We start from the raw sequence: 16783 nt of genomic DNA, 5'->3' as shown, positions 1-16783 counted from the left end.
TCTTTTTCATTTATTTCTAATCTGATCTTTATGATTTCTCTCCTTCTGCTAACTTTGGGGTTTTTGTTCTTCTTTCTCTAACTGCTTTAGGTGTAAGGTTAGGTTGTTTATTTGAGATGTTTCTTGTTTCTTGAGGTAGGATTGTATTGCTGTAAACTTCCCTCTTAGAACTGCTCTTGCTGCATCCCATAGGTTTTGGGTCATTGTGTTTTCATTGTCAATTGTTTCTAGGTATTTTTTGATATCCTCTTTGATTTCTTCAGTCATCTCCTGGTTATGTAGTAGCGTATTGTTTAGCCTCCATGTGTTTGCAATTTTTACAGATCTTTTCCTGTAATTGATATCTAGTCTCATAGTGCTGTGGGTGGAAAAGATACTTGATATGATTTCAATTTTATTAAATTTACCAAGGCTTGATTTGTTACCCAGGATATGATCTATCCTGGAGAATGTTCCATGAGCACTTGAGAAGAAAGTGTATTCTGTTGTTTTTGGATGGTATGTCCTGTAAATATCAATTAAGTCCATCTTGTTTATTGTATCATTTAAAACTTGCGTTTCCTTATTTATTTTCATTTTGGATGATCTGTCCATTGGTGAAAGTGAGATGTTAAAGTCCCCTACTATGATTGTGTTACTGTCAATTTCCCCTTTTATGGCTGTTAGCATTTGCCTTATGTACTGAGGTGCTCCTATATTGGGTGCATAAATAATTACTGTTGTTATATCTTCTTGTTGGATTGAACCCTTGATCATTATATAGTGTCCTTCTTTGTCTCTTGTAATAGTCTTTATTTTAAAGTCTATTTTGTCTTATACAAGAATTGCTACTCCAGCTTTCTTCTGATTTCCATTTGCATGTGATATCTTTTTCCATCCCCTCACTTTCAGACTGTATGTGTCCCTAGGTCTGAAGTGGGTATTTTATAAACAGCATATATATCGGTCTTGTTTTTGTATCCATTCAGCCAGTCTATGTCTTTTGGTTGTAGCATTTATCCATTTACATTTAAGGTAATTATTGATGTGTATGTTGCTATTACAATTTTCTTAATTGCTTTGGGTTTGTTATTGCAGGTTTTTCCCTTCTCTGTGTTTCCTGCCTAGAGAAGGTTCTTTATTATTTGTTGTAAAGCTGGTTTGGTGGTGCTGAGTTCTCTTAGCTTTTGCTTGTCTGTAAAGGTTTTAATTTCTCTGTCAAATCTGAATGAGATCCTTGCTGGGTAGAGTAATCTTGGTTGTAAGTTTTTCCCTTTCATCACTTTAAATATGTCCTGCCAGTCCCTACAGGCTTGCAGAATTTCTGCTGAAAGAACAGCTGTTAACCTTATGGGGATTCCCTTGTATGTTAATTGTTGCTTTTCTCCTGCTGCTTTTAATATTTTTTCTTTGTATTTAATTTTTGATAGTTTGATTAGTATGTGTCTTGGCATGTTTTTCCTTGATTTTATTCTGTATGGGACTCTGTGTTTCCTGGAGTTGGTTGACTATTTCCTTTCCCATATTAGGGAAGTTTTCAACTATAACCTTTTCAAATATTTTCTCAGTCCCTTTCTTTTTCTCTTCTTCTGGGACCCCTATAATTCAAATGTTGGTGCATTTAATGTCCCACAAGTCTCTGAGACTATCCTCAATTCTTTTCATTGCTTTTTCTTTCTTCTGCTGTGCAGTAATTATTTCCACTATTTTATCTTCCCGGTCACTTATCTGTTCTTCTGCCTCAGTTATTCTGTTACTGATTCCTTCTAGAGAATTTTTAATTTCATTTATTGTGTTGTTCATCGTTGCTTGTTTCATCTTTAGTTCTTCTAAGTCCTTGTTAAATGTTTCTTGCGTTTTCTCTATTCTATTTCCAAGATTCTGGGTCATCTTTACTATCATTATTCTGAATTCTTTTTTAGGTAGACTACCTATTTCCTCTTCATTTGTTAGGTCTGGTGGGTTTTTATCTTGCTCCTTCATCTGCTGTGTGTTTTTCTGTCTTCTCATTTTGCTTATCTTACTGTGTTTGGGGTCTCCTTTCTGCAGGCTGCAGGTTCGTAGTTCCCACTGTTTTTGGTGTCTGTCCCCAGTGGCTAAAGTTGGTTCAGTGGGTTGTGTAGGGTTCCTGGTGGAGGGGACTAGTGCCTGTGTTCTGGTGGATGAGGCTGGATCTTGTCTTTCTGGTGGGCAGGTCCATGTCTGGTGGTGTCTTTTGGGGTTTCTTTGGACTTATTATTATTTTCGGCAGCCTCTCTGCTAATGGGTGGGGTTGTGCTCCTGTCTTGTAAGCTGTTTGGCATGGGGTGTCCAGCACTGGAGCTGGCTGGTCGTTGAGTTGAGCTGAGTCTTAGCATTGAGACGGACATCTCTGGGAGAGATCTTGCCGATTGATATTATGAGGAGTTGAGAGTTCTCTGGTGGACCAATGTCCTGAACTTGGCTCTCCCACCTCAGAGGCTCAGGGCTGACACCCAGCTGGAGAACGAAGACCCTGTCAGCCACACAGCTCTAGTCCTACCCTTGGCACTCTGTGACATAATCAGGAGAAATCTCTGAGTTCCTGGGTTCTCGCTGGACTGGACCCCCAGCCCCTGCTGTGGGTGTCCCTGATGGTGTTCAAAGAAGAAAATGGTTCCTGATGGAGGAGACTGAGTGGAGGAGGCAGCTTCACCAGGCTGCTGTCAGATGGATTGGTTCAGAAACAGAGCGTAGTGCTCTGGAGCTGCCCTTAAGGCAAATGTTTAAGGGACAGGCACAGTTTGTCTTCTGGCACGAATTTTTGATACCTCCAAGTTCTCAGCAATAACTGCTTGACTTGAGGATAGTGGGAAGTCTTGTCGAGTTGCTGTAGCCTTGACCTTGACAGACTTAGCATTGGGAGCTCTATGTGTCTGGGCCAGAAGCGCCCATGCTAACCCAGGCCCTTTAGGTCCCTTCCTTTGTGTACGTAATTTTTTTTTTAAGTAACTGCCAAATTCTTTTCCAGAGTGACTGTACTATTTGATATTCCTACTAGTAATGTATGAGTGGTCCAGGTTCTTTGCATCCTCACCAACATTTAGTTTCATCACCATATTTCATTTTAGCCCTTCTAATAGAGAGATATCTTTTTGTGGTCTCAATTTGCATGTCCCCAGTGGCTAATCATGTTGACCATCTTTCTGTGCTTATTTGGCATGTGTATATCCTCTTCTGTGGAATGTCTCTTCCTGTATTCTGCCCATTGGACTGTTAAAAGTTTTTAATTTTGATGAAATATAATTTCTTCTTTTTTTTCTTTTATGGATTATGCTTTTGGTGTCTTTGCCTTATGCTAGGTCCCAAAGATTTTATTCCAAGTTAAAAAAGAGTTTTCTAGTTTTACATTTTGTATTTAATTCTGTGACCCAGTATAATTAATTTTGTAAAAGATGTGAGACTTAGAGTCAATGTTCTTTTTTTTTTGCCTATGAATGACCATTCTTCAGCACCATTTGTAAGACATCCTCTATTGAATTGCTTTTGCACCTTTATCAAAAAATAGTTGGGGGGCTTCCCTGGTGGCGCAGTGGTTGAGAGTCCGCCTGCCAATGCAGAGGACGCTGGTTCGTGCTCCAGTCCAGGAGGATCCCACGTGCTGTGGAGCGGCTGGGCCCGTGAGCCATGGCCGCTGAGCCTGTGTGTCCAGAGCCTGTACTCCACAACGGGAGAGGCCACAACAGTGAGAGGCCCACGTACCGCAAAAAAAAAAAAAAAAAAAAAAAGTTGGGGATATTTGTGTGGATCTATTTCTGGGTTCTCTGTTCTGTTCCACATGTCTCTGTCTCTCTGACAATACTATCTAATCTCCATGACTATAACTGTAATAATGCCTTAGAATTGGGTATACTGATTTTTTCCTTCTCTTTCAAAATTGTTTTTGTTATTTTAGTTCGTTTGCTTTTTATTTCTTGAATGGTTGTATGTGGAATTGTATCTTTAATTTTAATTTCCTTGTATCAATTGGTAGTATATAGAAATACTTGATTTTTTATACTTATCTTGTATCCTGAGACCATGCTGAACTCACTTATTAGTTCTAGTAGAGCTATTTTTCTCTTCTTTTTGAGGACCCTTGGAATTTTCTATATAGATAATCATATTATCTGCAAATAAGGATAGTTTATTTCTCCCTTTTCATTATTCATGTGTTTTTTTTCCTTTACTTTATTTTATTGTTTTTGTCTTATGGAGCAAGCTAGAACTTCCATCATGATGTTTAATAAAAAGAGTAGAAGTAGACATTCTTGGATTTTTCCCAATTATAGGGTGAAAATGTCTTTCACTATTAATTATAATGCCACCTGTAAATTTTTTTGTAACTGTTCTTTATCAACATTAGGAAATTCCCTTCTATTTCTACTTTTTGAGAGATTTTGTCATAAATGGATATTGATTTTTGTTAAGTGCTTTTTCTGTATCAGTTGATACGATTCTATAAATGTCAATTAGATCCTGTTGGTTGATGGTGTTGCTTAGTTCTTCCATAACCTTGCTGATTTTTTATCTAGTTCTACACTTTGTTGAACAAATATAAAAAGGAGTGTTAAAGTCTCCAAATATAGTTTGTTTATTTTTCCTCTTAGTTCTCAGTTTTGGCTTCACATATTTTTATGTACTTGTTTGGAACATATTCAGTTTAGTCATTGAACTTGTGAGTAGTAGAGAGAGGATTAAGTTAAAATTTTAAGCTTTCATTGTAGTGCCTCTTTGTGAGTATTAATAAATTAGCTGTAAGATTCAGCTAAATTAAATTAAGTAAGGAGTGCTACTTTCTTCTCAACTAGTTAACTACTACTGAGACATCTCTCAAATGATTTTATTTACCAAAGTTTTATATGAAAGCAAGTCTTCATGGCAACAACATCATCATCATCATCATCATCATAGCTCAGATTTATTGTACATTTACTGTATGCTAAACAATGTGTTAAGCATTTTAGCTATATTTTCAATTTATCATAATAACCCTTTGAGACAGTGGAGATAGTGATATAGCCAGATAGACCTGGCTCATACAAGTTTGTGAGAGCTGATCATTACATTTTCAGGAAGTTTATGAGCAGATTGATATTCCTGTTGGTGCCAGTGATTACACAACAGAAACTGGCAAACACTACAACTTAGGTTCTCCCCCTCTCTGAGAAAGTTACTTGTTAAATATTTATTAGCAAACGATTGGTATCATTACTAAATCTGTTTTGGAGTGAGGAAACTGACACTTTGGGTGAGGTGGTGGGAATGAAATAACTTGTGGATGGTTACACAGTAAATAGCAACCAACTAAAAATTTCGGAACCCATATCCACGTGCAACGTTCACCATTATACTGGTCAGGATGTATGATGATGCCGCTGATTTTTATTCAGGCAGGTGGAGATAAGTTAAAAAGAAGGAAGAGGTCATGTAATATTAGATACTTTGGTTTAGAAAGCAGTGTTTGAATATTTAGTTTTTTAATGTTTGGATTATACATAATAATGGCCTTTGTACTGTTCCCTTTACTCTTGGAATTTATGTAAAAAAATAAAAAGCCACGATGGAAGTATTAGATGTGTTGTGATGTCTGCATAGAAAATTTCTTAAAGAGATCCTTGAAATTATCTTATTTTGAGATGAGGTAGAGGGAGAGTCATACCCATTATATTGTGTTAGGCAGAGTTTGGGGGTTCTATCTTAGAGATAACTTCCGTTAATAAACAAAATGTTTCGGTTCCTAGCATTACTAAATGTGGCCTCATAAAGTTACAGAAGACAATAGAGCCAATTATAAGTAGGTTTCTGCTTTTCTTGAGTAGGTGTTAGAAGTAAATAAAAATAGAAACATTTATTAAGTGCATACTCTGTATCAGATAATATTTTAAATGACTTATAAATTTTAATTCTCTTAACTTGTACAATAAACCTATCTTTTAGGAGTGCGATGAAGGGATTTAGGAATCCTTAAGCTAGAATGGAGAAGAGGAAAGTTGCCAGTTGTTTTTCCCCTCCCCAGTTTTACCATCATAGCTAAATCACTCCCACATTCCAAGTGGGGTTGAGCAATCTCACTACAAAAGCATATTTTAGTACACAGAAACAGTTTTCATAAAATATTCTAATAAAAAACCACATCTTTCTTTACTTGAGATTTCTCCCTCTCAGATCCAAGAGAATATTCAGAGTAGGCAAGCAGAAGAGCCATGTTTATATTAGGAATCCCTTTCATTTCACTCCAGACCATAATGAATGCCCAGCGCCAGCTGAAACCATGACCAAGTCGAGACAAAAGAGGGCTCAATAATAGAAAGACCAGAAGTCTAAAAGACAAAACAGATTTTAAAATGTTATTTTTGTCATAGAAATTTCTTTCCATCCCATTCTATGCTGTTCCAGTCTATTCCCTGTGGAACTGCCAACTCTCAGACCAAAGAACCATCTTTCACACTCTGTTGGTATGGCACAAAAGGAAGGCAGAAGGGCATTCCATACCAAGAGAATTGTATTATTCATTTTCTTTCTTTCTCTTAGGAAAGTAATGGAGTAATTCCACATCACCTTTGAGTGGTGCTTCTCCAGGTGGAAAAAAAAGTGTTAGAGACGTTTTGTAGATATACTCTATTCTAGATCTCAAAAACAAATAAAAGCAAATCTAATAAATACGAGATAAAATAATGTCCTCTCTTTCTTTTTCTTTGTAGATTTTAATCTTACTGAATCTGCCCAGTATCAGTTAATTCATTTCTATTTCTTCTTTTAGTAACAGATCATTCTTATATTTTACACTAACTGTATCTGATAATTTGGGGCTAATTTCCATTTACTTGGCACTGGCTGACTTGATGTTGAGTCCCAACTAATCTTCCTAGATGGAAGTAGAATGTTAACAATTTTGGTGATGGAGATTAAAGAATTGTTTTGGTGGTTTTCCTTTTCTATGTTATCTCCTTTTCAGTTACATAAGCAGATTGCTTTCTGCCTTTTAACACTGGAAAGGGGGCTACAAAAATTATTTAGGTAAAAAAAGACATTTACAAGGAGGACTTCCATATGATTTTTATTTATTTATTTATTAGACATATGATCATTTAATTTATTTTTAATTTTTTTTGAATCAAAGCTAGAAAAATGTTACCTAAAAGTAACTAAACATAACATCGCATAACATAACGTAACATGGCAGAATGCCAGAATCGTCAGAACACTGAACAGAGCAGATATCAAATAATAGTGAAAAATAATTTAGGAGGAAAGAAAGGTTATCTTTCTTTTTTAAAAATTTTTATTGGAGTAGAGTTGATTTACAATGCTGTATTAGTTTCAGGTGTATAGCAAAGTGAATCAGTTATACATATGCATACATCCACTCTTTTTTAGATTCTTTTCCCGTATAAGCCATTACAGAGCATTGAGTAGAGTTCCTTATGCTGTACAGTAGGTCCTTATTAGTTACCTATTTTATTCATAGTAGCATGTATATATCAATCCCAGTCTACCAATTTGTCCTTCCCTGATTTTTAAAAAGCAATTTCCAACTATACTTTTTAAAGAGTAAGTTATTTGTTATATAATATATATATTATACTAATATATAATATTAAGTGAACAAAGCAAGATAACATTTTTATTTATGATAGGTGTTTAACTTCATGAAACCTCATAGAATAAAAAACAATAAAAAACACTGGAGGAAATATATGAAATGTTAGTAGTCGTTGCCTCTAGGTAGTAAGATTATGAGAAGTTTTTTTCTTTTTTCTAATTTTCAAAAATTTTACAACATGTTTGCATTGCTTTGAAATGCAGTTAAAATTGAATAAAACACTGAGTGCTAATTTGCTGATGATTCCTTGGAAAGTTTGAGTGAATTTTTCATTCTAAGGTATGAAACATTTCTGTCATTTAAAGAATGTCTTCAGGCTTAGTCAATGTCTTATAAATAGAAATATTCAAATGACTTTCTTACCTGAAAACAACAAGTGTTAAGTAGATATTTAATGAATAATATATATCAGAAAATGATATATATAAATATGTATGTGCAGGAATTAGAGGTCCAATGAAAGTGAACACCATAAGAAAAGCAACAAATGATAGACAACTCCAGAATCTGCATTTTTAGAAAAAAATTTAAATATAGTTAATTAATCTAACATGTTCAATGCAAGACTTATCTGTCTAAGGCATTGTGCTAGGCATTATAAAGAAAATAAAGATGAATAAGGCATTCACCAACACTCAAGGGGCTTATAATTTAACTGGGGAGAAAGGAGCACTAAGGCAAGTAAACAAATACTTCTAAAGCAATTTTAACCAGCTTACACTGAATGTAAATTAGTGTCTTTCTATTTGGGTTGACTTTGAAAGATATGTTAGGTTGTAGCTATACTATTTGACAGAACTCATTCAGGCACTATGGTTCAAGTAGCTGGAAAATACTGATTGTGAAGTCCTTGTACCATTAGGAAGATCTAAAATTGTTTATTTTAAAAGGAAATACTGAACTACTAGTCTGATTTACATAGTGATAGGATTAAGCCTTTGCCCAAAATCTAGCTAGCACTTAGAATATGTGAATGAATCTTTTATTCACATGAATGCCCTTTGTAGATTCTCCTTTTGTGATTTCTGAGTCTGTACTTATTCAAGTACTCCAGAGCCCAGGAAAACTCTGCATCATTCCCAAAGCTCATGTTCTCATCAGCTGCAGGCAAAGCAGTTTGAAAAAGTACACTCAGACACGAGTATTTGTCATTTTTTGGGTGTTGGGACCATAGCTACTTAAAACTTCATGTTATCTTTCTGTATATTTCATGTATTTAAGGTTGACATTATATGTGTAGCAAAATAAATGGAAAAGATTAAAAGGGTACATGAACACCATTTTATGAGAGGAAAAAGAGCTTGGTTTTACCCATATGCTGCCAGACTCTGTCCCTGAAACATAAATACCTAGGTATTACCAGAGAAAATTTCAACATGAAACGCTGTGGGAAAATGTCTCCAAATATCAAAAATCTCAGTCTTGTTGAGATTAGCACAAAATGTAATCAAATCAATTAAGTGACATATATTGAAGAGTTATCAAGACTCTTTCATATATGGTAGAAATTAACGGGAGAAATCTTATGAGGGGGAAACCAGATTCTGTAAGGAAACAATGCCCACCAAATTCAGAGTGGATATGAGCTGAATAACCAAGCTCCCAATCCATCTAATAGACGTGCGCATGTACGTGTGTGTGTTCAATCAGTCAGGCACACAGAAAAAAGCATCTGAATTTTTCTTTTAAGTCTGTTTTCTTTATTTGGTGATCATGAGTTATCCTAACAAATCTAGACCTTTTACAGGAGCAAAAGGTCACAACCCTTTCTGTATATAAGTAACATCTTGGAAGAGTTTTTTAAAATCAGATATGCCATGCTCTCACCCTCATAGATTTTGATACTATAGATCTAGGCATCTGTGTCATTTTTATATCTCAATGTTGCACAGCCCTTAGCCTAAAGGAATGATGAGACCTTATGGCCTGGACATTTTAGGGACATCAATTTGCCAAGAATAAAAGGTTATACAGGTTGGCACTTCCCTGGTGGCACAGTGGTTAAGAATCCACCTGTCAATGCAGAGGACATGGGTTTGATCCCTGGTCTGGGAAGATCCCTTAGTTGCTGCGGAGCAACTAAGCCCGAGCGCCACAACTGAGTCTGCACTCTAGAGTCTGTGAGCCACAACGACTGAAGCCCACGTGCCTAGAACCTGTGCTCAGCAACAAGAGAAGCCACTGCAATGAGAAGCCCTTGCATCGCAGTGAAGAGTATCTCCCACTCGCGGCAACTAGAGAAAGCCCGCACATGGCAACGAAGACCCAATGCAACCAAAAATAAACAAAATTAAAATAAAATTTAAAAATTAAAAATAAACCAAGTAGTACTATATGACTTAAGAAGAATTATATGGGTTGACAAGGAACTATCTCTTATTTGGGGAATTTCTTTCTAACAAGGTGATGTATGAATAGAAGCATGAAACTGGCAGCTACTTATGCCAATATATAAAGGAAGCACATTTCAAGAGCAGAAGCACAAGAACACAAGCCCAAACAGGAAGCCTGTTTGGTATATTTGAGGAATAATAAGTGTGGCTACAGCAGGGTGGGTGAGGGTGAGAGTGGTAGAAATGAATCACAGAAGTAACAGGGGGACAAACATATCATTTGTTTGCCATTGAAACAACTTTGACTTGTAGCCAAATGAGAAGTTATTAGATGGTTTTAAAGAAAAGAAATGATCTGGGTAAGGAGGAAGTGAGGTGGGTGAGGATCAGAAAACATCATAGGTTCAATGTGTTATATTCTCAGTGTGACAACAGAATTGTTAGAATTGGGGTCCTAGGGGGTTAAGCTGAAAAGATGGGCGATGGTGCGCCTCCTCTCTTAGAGAGTAGCATGGACCTGCTGTAGACTCTTGTAGGATTTACCATTATTATCTTAGATTTCTACTGTCTTGGAGAGTAGGAGCTGGCACATATTATATTTTAGATAGTAAGATTCTTGAAATTGAGATTATGAAGTTATTATTTGTATGAGCATAAAGTGGGTGGCTGAAATGGAATGATAGATGTGCTCACAGGAGGAAAGGAAGTCTTGGAATGGAAAGGTGAGGGAATAGTAGGATCAACTGTGTGAATATTGATTGATGCCACTAAGGATGGTGATAGCATGATGTTGGAGAGAGTCGCAGTGAGACAGGGGCCAAGATCTTCACAAAATGGAGAGTGTGACTCAGAGTTCTAGAGATAACTACAACCAAGAGGGTGGCCGATGGTATAATCTGATGGTATGAGCTTCAAAACTGGGCTCCTCTGGGGAAGAATAAGAAAAATAATATAGAAATGACTGAGGTACAGAAAAATCACCCACCTCAACCCTAGGCTTATAGCACCAGGGACGCAGGTGAGAAAGACACTATAACCTTTAAGGAACATGAGGGAAATAATGTCTTCAGGGGAGAGCCAGCTTTCAGTTACAGCAAGAATGAAGGGAGCCTTCAGAATCACTTCCCATATATATAAATACATGCATAACATTTTAAATGCTTCCTACAGTGGTGGCCCAATTAATGCTGCCTAGCAGCTAGTACAACTGGCTTCCATTGTAATTGACAGGAAATTTTAGTGACGTGCTCTCAAATCCTATAAAATCCTATACTTTTCAGCTTCTTCTGAACTCATTTCATCTTCCATAATGTTCTCCCAAAAGCCAAAAAATCATTGATTATGTTCAGGCCCTCTGTTAACACATATTAATATGTTGCCATTGTGTGATTTAGGCCAAGTTCCCATCCCATGTATTGGAACATTACAGAAAGTACCCCTTCTTCAAGACTGACAGTTTCCACTCACCCCCTCAGCTGGGTGCCCTTGAGCAAGGCACAATTTGTACTCTTCTATTTTCTTTTTTAACACTGCCAATTGTATTTAAACGCCCCAGCTTAATCTTTTAATTGGCTTTGCATGGCTTCTCTTCACTGTCCTTAAAATATTGGTCTTCCATTCTAGTGGCAGTGCCAAACTGACCCATACTGGAGCCTGAGGCAAAAGGAACTGTTAGTAATATTGATCTTTCTTTTAAAATTTTGTATTTTCACCATGGATTTTTTGTATTAATTTCAATTTTAAAATATTGCATTAAAATATTTACTTTGATTACTGAGTGTTTTGGCACCCTCTTAAATTTTGTGCCTGAGATGAAGGTCTCAGTTGCCTTACTTTAATCCTGGCCCCTGTCTAGGGGATTAGCCTGAACATTACTGAGTAATATGGTCAGAGACTTAAGGGAATTAGTGGTGAAATAGAGTCAACATGAACTCAAAGTGAGGTTACAAATTTTGCTTAAAGATGGAGGTTTAGAGGACACAGGCAACAGAGTTTTTAGAACGGGTTTTAGGTAGCTAGTTTTCAAGTCAGTATCTTATTTTGACCATGTAGACATAGATGTAGTTACTATTACAATATTATAACTTCTAATGTACGAAACAAAGTGAAAATATGTTAGCCACTCACTCAAGAAGAAGTGCTTCAACTCCTGGTTTAAAACTTGTAGAATTTAAAAAAAGTCCCATTATGACGATGGTAAATATTCCAGACATTCCAACTAGCTTACCTATGTTTTTGAAGAAACAAATATAAAATATTAATTTAACATCAACAGTGGCACAGATTTTGCCAGAGATGAAAACATCAGATATCTGATAGTAGTGACTTCATATAGAGAGGCTATCCCCCTTGGTTTCAACTGGATATCACAAATTATTATCACCACCCATTGTCCTTCTTCCTCCTCGGATTCATACCCAACTGTGCAGAAAAGTCTGTAATGAACATCCTTGCACTGCTTTGGCTTCTGATCATTGGCAACAATGTGGAGCTCACAAATCTCTTCATGTGCCCTAGTGAGGCTAGAGCACCCTTCACAGGTCTAATTTTTTCAGGGGGGCTCTGGATGAATTAAATAGAAGTGAGCTGATGAGCTCTCTATGGACTAGCCCACTTCACATACTTTTTCTTAGAAGACAGTAGGAGATAGAAATGGTTTGATCTTGTGACAAGACTAAGGGAGTGGAGCCAATAGAAACCTAATATGGATCTACTTCCCCAGTTTAATTTTGGTTTGGTGAATTTACTGTCAGGGACTGAAAAGTGTAGAAAACTGTGGAATATTCTTAAACATTCTCTTAGCTTTCATGAGCTAGAGGGAAAAATAATTTTGAAAGTAGCTTATAAAAGTGATATATTATCACTGTGAAAAATTCAAATAATATGATACAGTATAGAGCTTATATTTTTTAGAAAAAGGGAATACCCATAATTCCACTGCCAGGACTTCAGGTATAGTTTTAAAGAACAATTTTTTTGTTTGTTTCCTCTTTTTTTTTTTTGTTTACATCTTTATTGGAGTATAATTGCTTTACAATGGTGTGTTAGTTTCTGCCCCATAACAAAGTGAATCAGTTATACATATGTTCCCATATCTCTTCCCTCTTGCGTCCCCCTCCCTCCCACCCTCCCCATCCCACCCCTCCAGGCAGTCACAAAGCACGGACATATATACACTACCAAACGTAAGGTAGATAGCTAGTGGGAAGCAGCCGCATAGTAAAGAACATTTTGATTGAAATTTATATTGAAGAGAAGACTATATTTGCCTAGAAAAAATCATAAGATAAGCTACTTGAAAGTACAGAATGAGACACCCAGAAGGCAACTCCAAGCATTAAAGGCTGCTTGCTGAATTTCTATAATGCAGACAAGTGGTAAAAATTAAGCAGGAAACATGGAAAAGTGAGGAGATATGGGTAGCTGTTAGATCTCATAGAGTTGTGAACTACACAGCGTAATATTCCTTGTGCGCTCCCCTTGTCTAAGAAGAAATTGTTATATATTTATGAGGAGGCAGCAGAGATTATGAGGAAGAAAACTCCAGAAATTTTCAGAAATTTTGAGGAGATATCTTTGGGTTTTCATAGACTATAGAATTGGAAGCTTAAGATAATTCGATCAAGATCTTAGAGAGGAGTGGAGTACCCTGTGAACACTCACAGAGGCATGCTTCTAACATACATATATACAGTCACATATTAAGAAAAACTACAGAGGGATTATACAGCAATACAGTTCTGTAATGGGCTTATTTTTTTTCTCTTAACTAGACGTTGTTCTAGTTAACAAGTACAGATTAAAATTTTTGTTTTAATATTGAAGAATATTATGGATATGCCACTTTGATCATTATTGCCATGTTTATCAAATTGTCATACATGGATCTGTTTTGTGCCCCTTCTGTTTCTTTGGTTTACTTTGTATTCCCCTGTTTATAGCAGTTGTATTTTAATTACTAAGGCTTATTAAATGTTTAATACTTACCTAATTGTAAAATTCTTCACTTTAAAAAAGTTGTCATGCATAGTCTCACAGTTTGTTTCCAGATGAATTTTTTAAATTATTCTGTAAAATTCCACCTCCCTCCAAAATTCTATCATTATTTGATTCAGATTGTGATAATCTTTTTTTTTTTTTTTTTGTGGTACGCGGGCCTCTCACTGTTGTGGCCTCTCCCATTGCGGAGCACAGGCTCCGGACACGCAGGCTCAGCGGCCATGGCTCACGGGCCCAGCCACTCCGCGGCATGTGGGATCTTCCCGGACCAGGGCACGAACCCGTGTCCCCTGCATCGGCAGGCGGGCTCTCAACCACTGCGCCACCAGGGAAGCCCCAGATTGTGATAATCTTAATTTGATGAAATGAACAACATTATCACACTATTGAGTCTTCCTTTCTAGAGATGGAAAATTACAAGTTTTATATTCTTTATTTTAGTTCTGGCTAGGAATGATACCTAAGCCAGAAACTAACACTTTACTTAGTCATTTTTGAATCGTGAAGGAAGAGGAAACTGTGGATGTATGTGCTTTGAGGAGATCAAATCCTGGACTACTCTTTATAACTTGTTAAGTAATGGTAAAATTTGGAAAATATTTATGATGACTACCTTGAAGATATTAATATAAACAATAAGCTAGGTCAGGGTAAAAGTTCTTTTACATTAGATTTATATTTACTCATTATCTGTTTTCATGAAATTCTGTCCTAGGATTTTTTTTTTTTTTTTGCTAAAATGTTTATTGAGACATCTTGACTCTAAAAATTTAAAACAATTTTCTTGGAGATAGGGTAAGGGATTATGAGATACAAATTATCATGTATAAAATAAATACGCAACAAGGATCTACTGTACAGTGCAAGGAAATATAGCCATTATTTTGTAATAACTTAGAATGGAGTATAATCTATAAAAATACTGAATCACTATGTTGTACACCTGAAACTAATATAATATTGTAAATCAATGATAATTCAATTTTTAAAATTAAAATAAATAGATAAAATTATTTCCTTGAGCGTAACTCTTAATCTTGAGGCTATGCTTACTTAATGATGTTAGAGGAAATTATGTTTGCTGGAATATAAATTTGGTAGCGTTAGGAATACACCATTAAAGTAGTATGTAACGAATGTACTTGTACTGACTCATCATTCTCTCACTGTCTATTAATTCATTAACGATTGTGCAACCTCATTAGATTATAATTGGTTTAAATCCAGATTAGTTAGGAAACCTCACATCCCTATGTTCTGCATTTCCTTCCTCAGACATGAAAGTAATGAATCCTGTTACTCTAGCATTTCTAAAAAGAAGCTTTTCTTTGTGTCTATTTAAATTTTATACTTCTCAGAAAACTTGTGTAGCTTTCTGTTTAAGTCCAAACTTCTTGTTAAGTTTATTCCTTGATATTTTATAACTTTTTGCTAATGTAAAGAGAATCAATTTTCATTATATTTTATAACTAGTTACTGCTGCTTTATAAGAATGTTATTTGATTTATTAATTTTTATATATTTACCTTATATCAAACTATTAAAGAACCTTGTTATCTTAGTTTATTAATTAATTCTCTTGGGTGTTTCTATATAATCTAAAATGTTTTGTCTTAGTTTATTAATTAATTCTCTTGGATGTTTCTATATAATCAAAAATGTTGTGACTGATGTAACCATTTTCTCCTTTAAAATATGTATAAACGTCTTTCTTTTTTTCTTATTATATTAGCTAGAGCTTCCAGAACTTTTTTTTTAACCTCTTTATTGGAGTATAATTGCTTTACAATGTTGTGTTAGTTTCTGCTTTATAACAAAGTGAATCAGCTACACATATACTTATATCCCCATATCTCCTCCCTTTTGTGTCTCCCCCTCCCACTCTCCCTATCGCACCCCTCTAGGTGGTCACAAAGCACCCAACTTATCTCCCTGTGCTATGCAGCTGCTTCCCACTAGCTATCTATTTTACATTTGGTAGTATATATAAGTCCATGCACTCTCTCACTTCGTCCCAGCTTCCCCTTCCCCTTCCCTGTGTCCTCAAGTCCATTCTTTACGTCTGTGTTTAATCACGGATATGAGGCTAGGAAACACTCTTATTCCTAAATGTAATGGAAAGTCATAGTGTAATTTGGGAAGTAAGTATTATCACACATGCCAACTCCAAATCATTTGTGGAGCTGTCTAAAGGGCTGGGTTGAAAGTGATTCTGAGGCTCTGTCAGGGAACAGTGATATGGCTAACTATCATTGCCTGCCATACTTCCGTGAGAAGGGAGTTGTGGTAAATGGATTAGTAATGTTGATAGAGTTTCTAATGTTTAGCATTCCTTGATCTGTAACTTCTATTTTTATTTCCTTTTTGACTGAAGAGTTACCAAGAAAAGTTTTTTTAAATTTCAGGCAGTTAAAATGTTTATTTTTAAAGACCCTCCTTTTGTAGTTAGCATTTAATTGCATTATGGTTGAGCAATGTTTGAAATTTTATTGTAATGTTCTTCTAGTCTAGTTTATTTCTGTTAATGTCTATATGTATATGTAAAGGATAAGTATTCTGTTTTGGAAGATAAAAATCTTTATATATCTTGTGAGCCAAGCATTTGAGTTTTATTTAAATCTTTTTATAGCCATAGTCATTTTTTTGTCCACTTGGTTATGAAATTATCTAGGAAAGGCATGTTAAAGTATCTCATTGTAATTATGATTTTGTCAAATTTCTCTTGTCATTTATAATTGTCTTTATATATCTTGGTGCATTGTTTCCCATTGTATACATATTAATAGTTTTAATCTCCTTTGATACATTATTTTCAAAAATATTCCTTCTAGATCAGTTGAATTTGTTTTTTTGCTTTTTTGGCCTAAAT

At 35.6% G+C, this 16783-nt stretch overlaps 1 protein-coding gene across 1 annotated transcript in view; it reads right to left on the bottom strand.

Moving 5' to 3' along the window:
* Positions 1–16783, bottom strand: part of SLC9C1 (solute carrier family 9 member C1) — a 94373-nt gene that overhangs the window by 55162 nt on the left and 22428 nt on the right. Inside the window, exons 7-9 of the mRNA XM_032629415.1 lie at positions 12043–12142; positions 7946–8089; positions 6125–6299 (exon numbers count right to left, since the gene is read on the bottom strand). Of these exons, the coding sequence (XP_032485306.1) occupies positions 6125–6299; positions 7946–8089; positions 12043–12142 (419 nt within the window). The remainder of the gene's footprint in view (positions 1–6124; positions 6300–7945; positions 8090–12042; positions 12143–16783) is intronic.

This window comes from Phocoena sinus, chromosome 4 (genome assembly GCF_008692025.1).
Source record: "Phocoena sinus isolate mPhoSin1 chromosome 4, mPhoSin1.pri, whole genome shotgun sequence".
NCBI classification, from domain to species: domain Eukaryota; kingdom Metazoa; phylum Chordata; class Mammalia; order Artiodactyla; family Phocoenidae; genus Phocoena; species Phocoena sinus.
The sequence above is the reverse complement of the archived record's forward strand: the minus strand, read 5'-3'. Positions and strand labels throughout refer to the sequence as shown.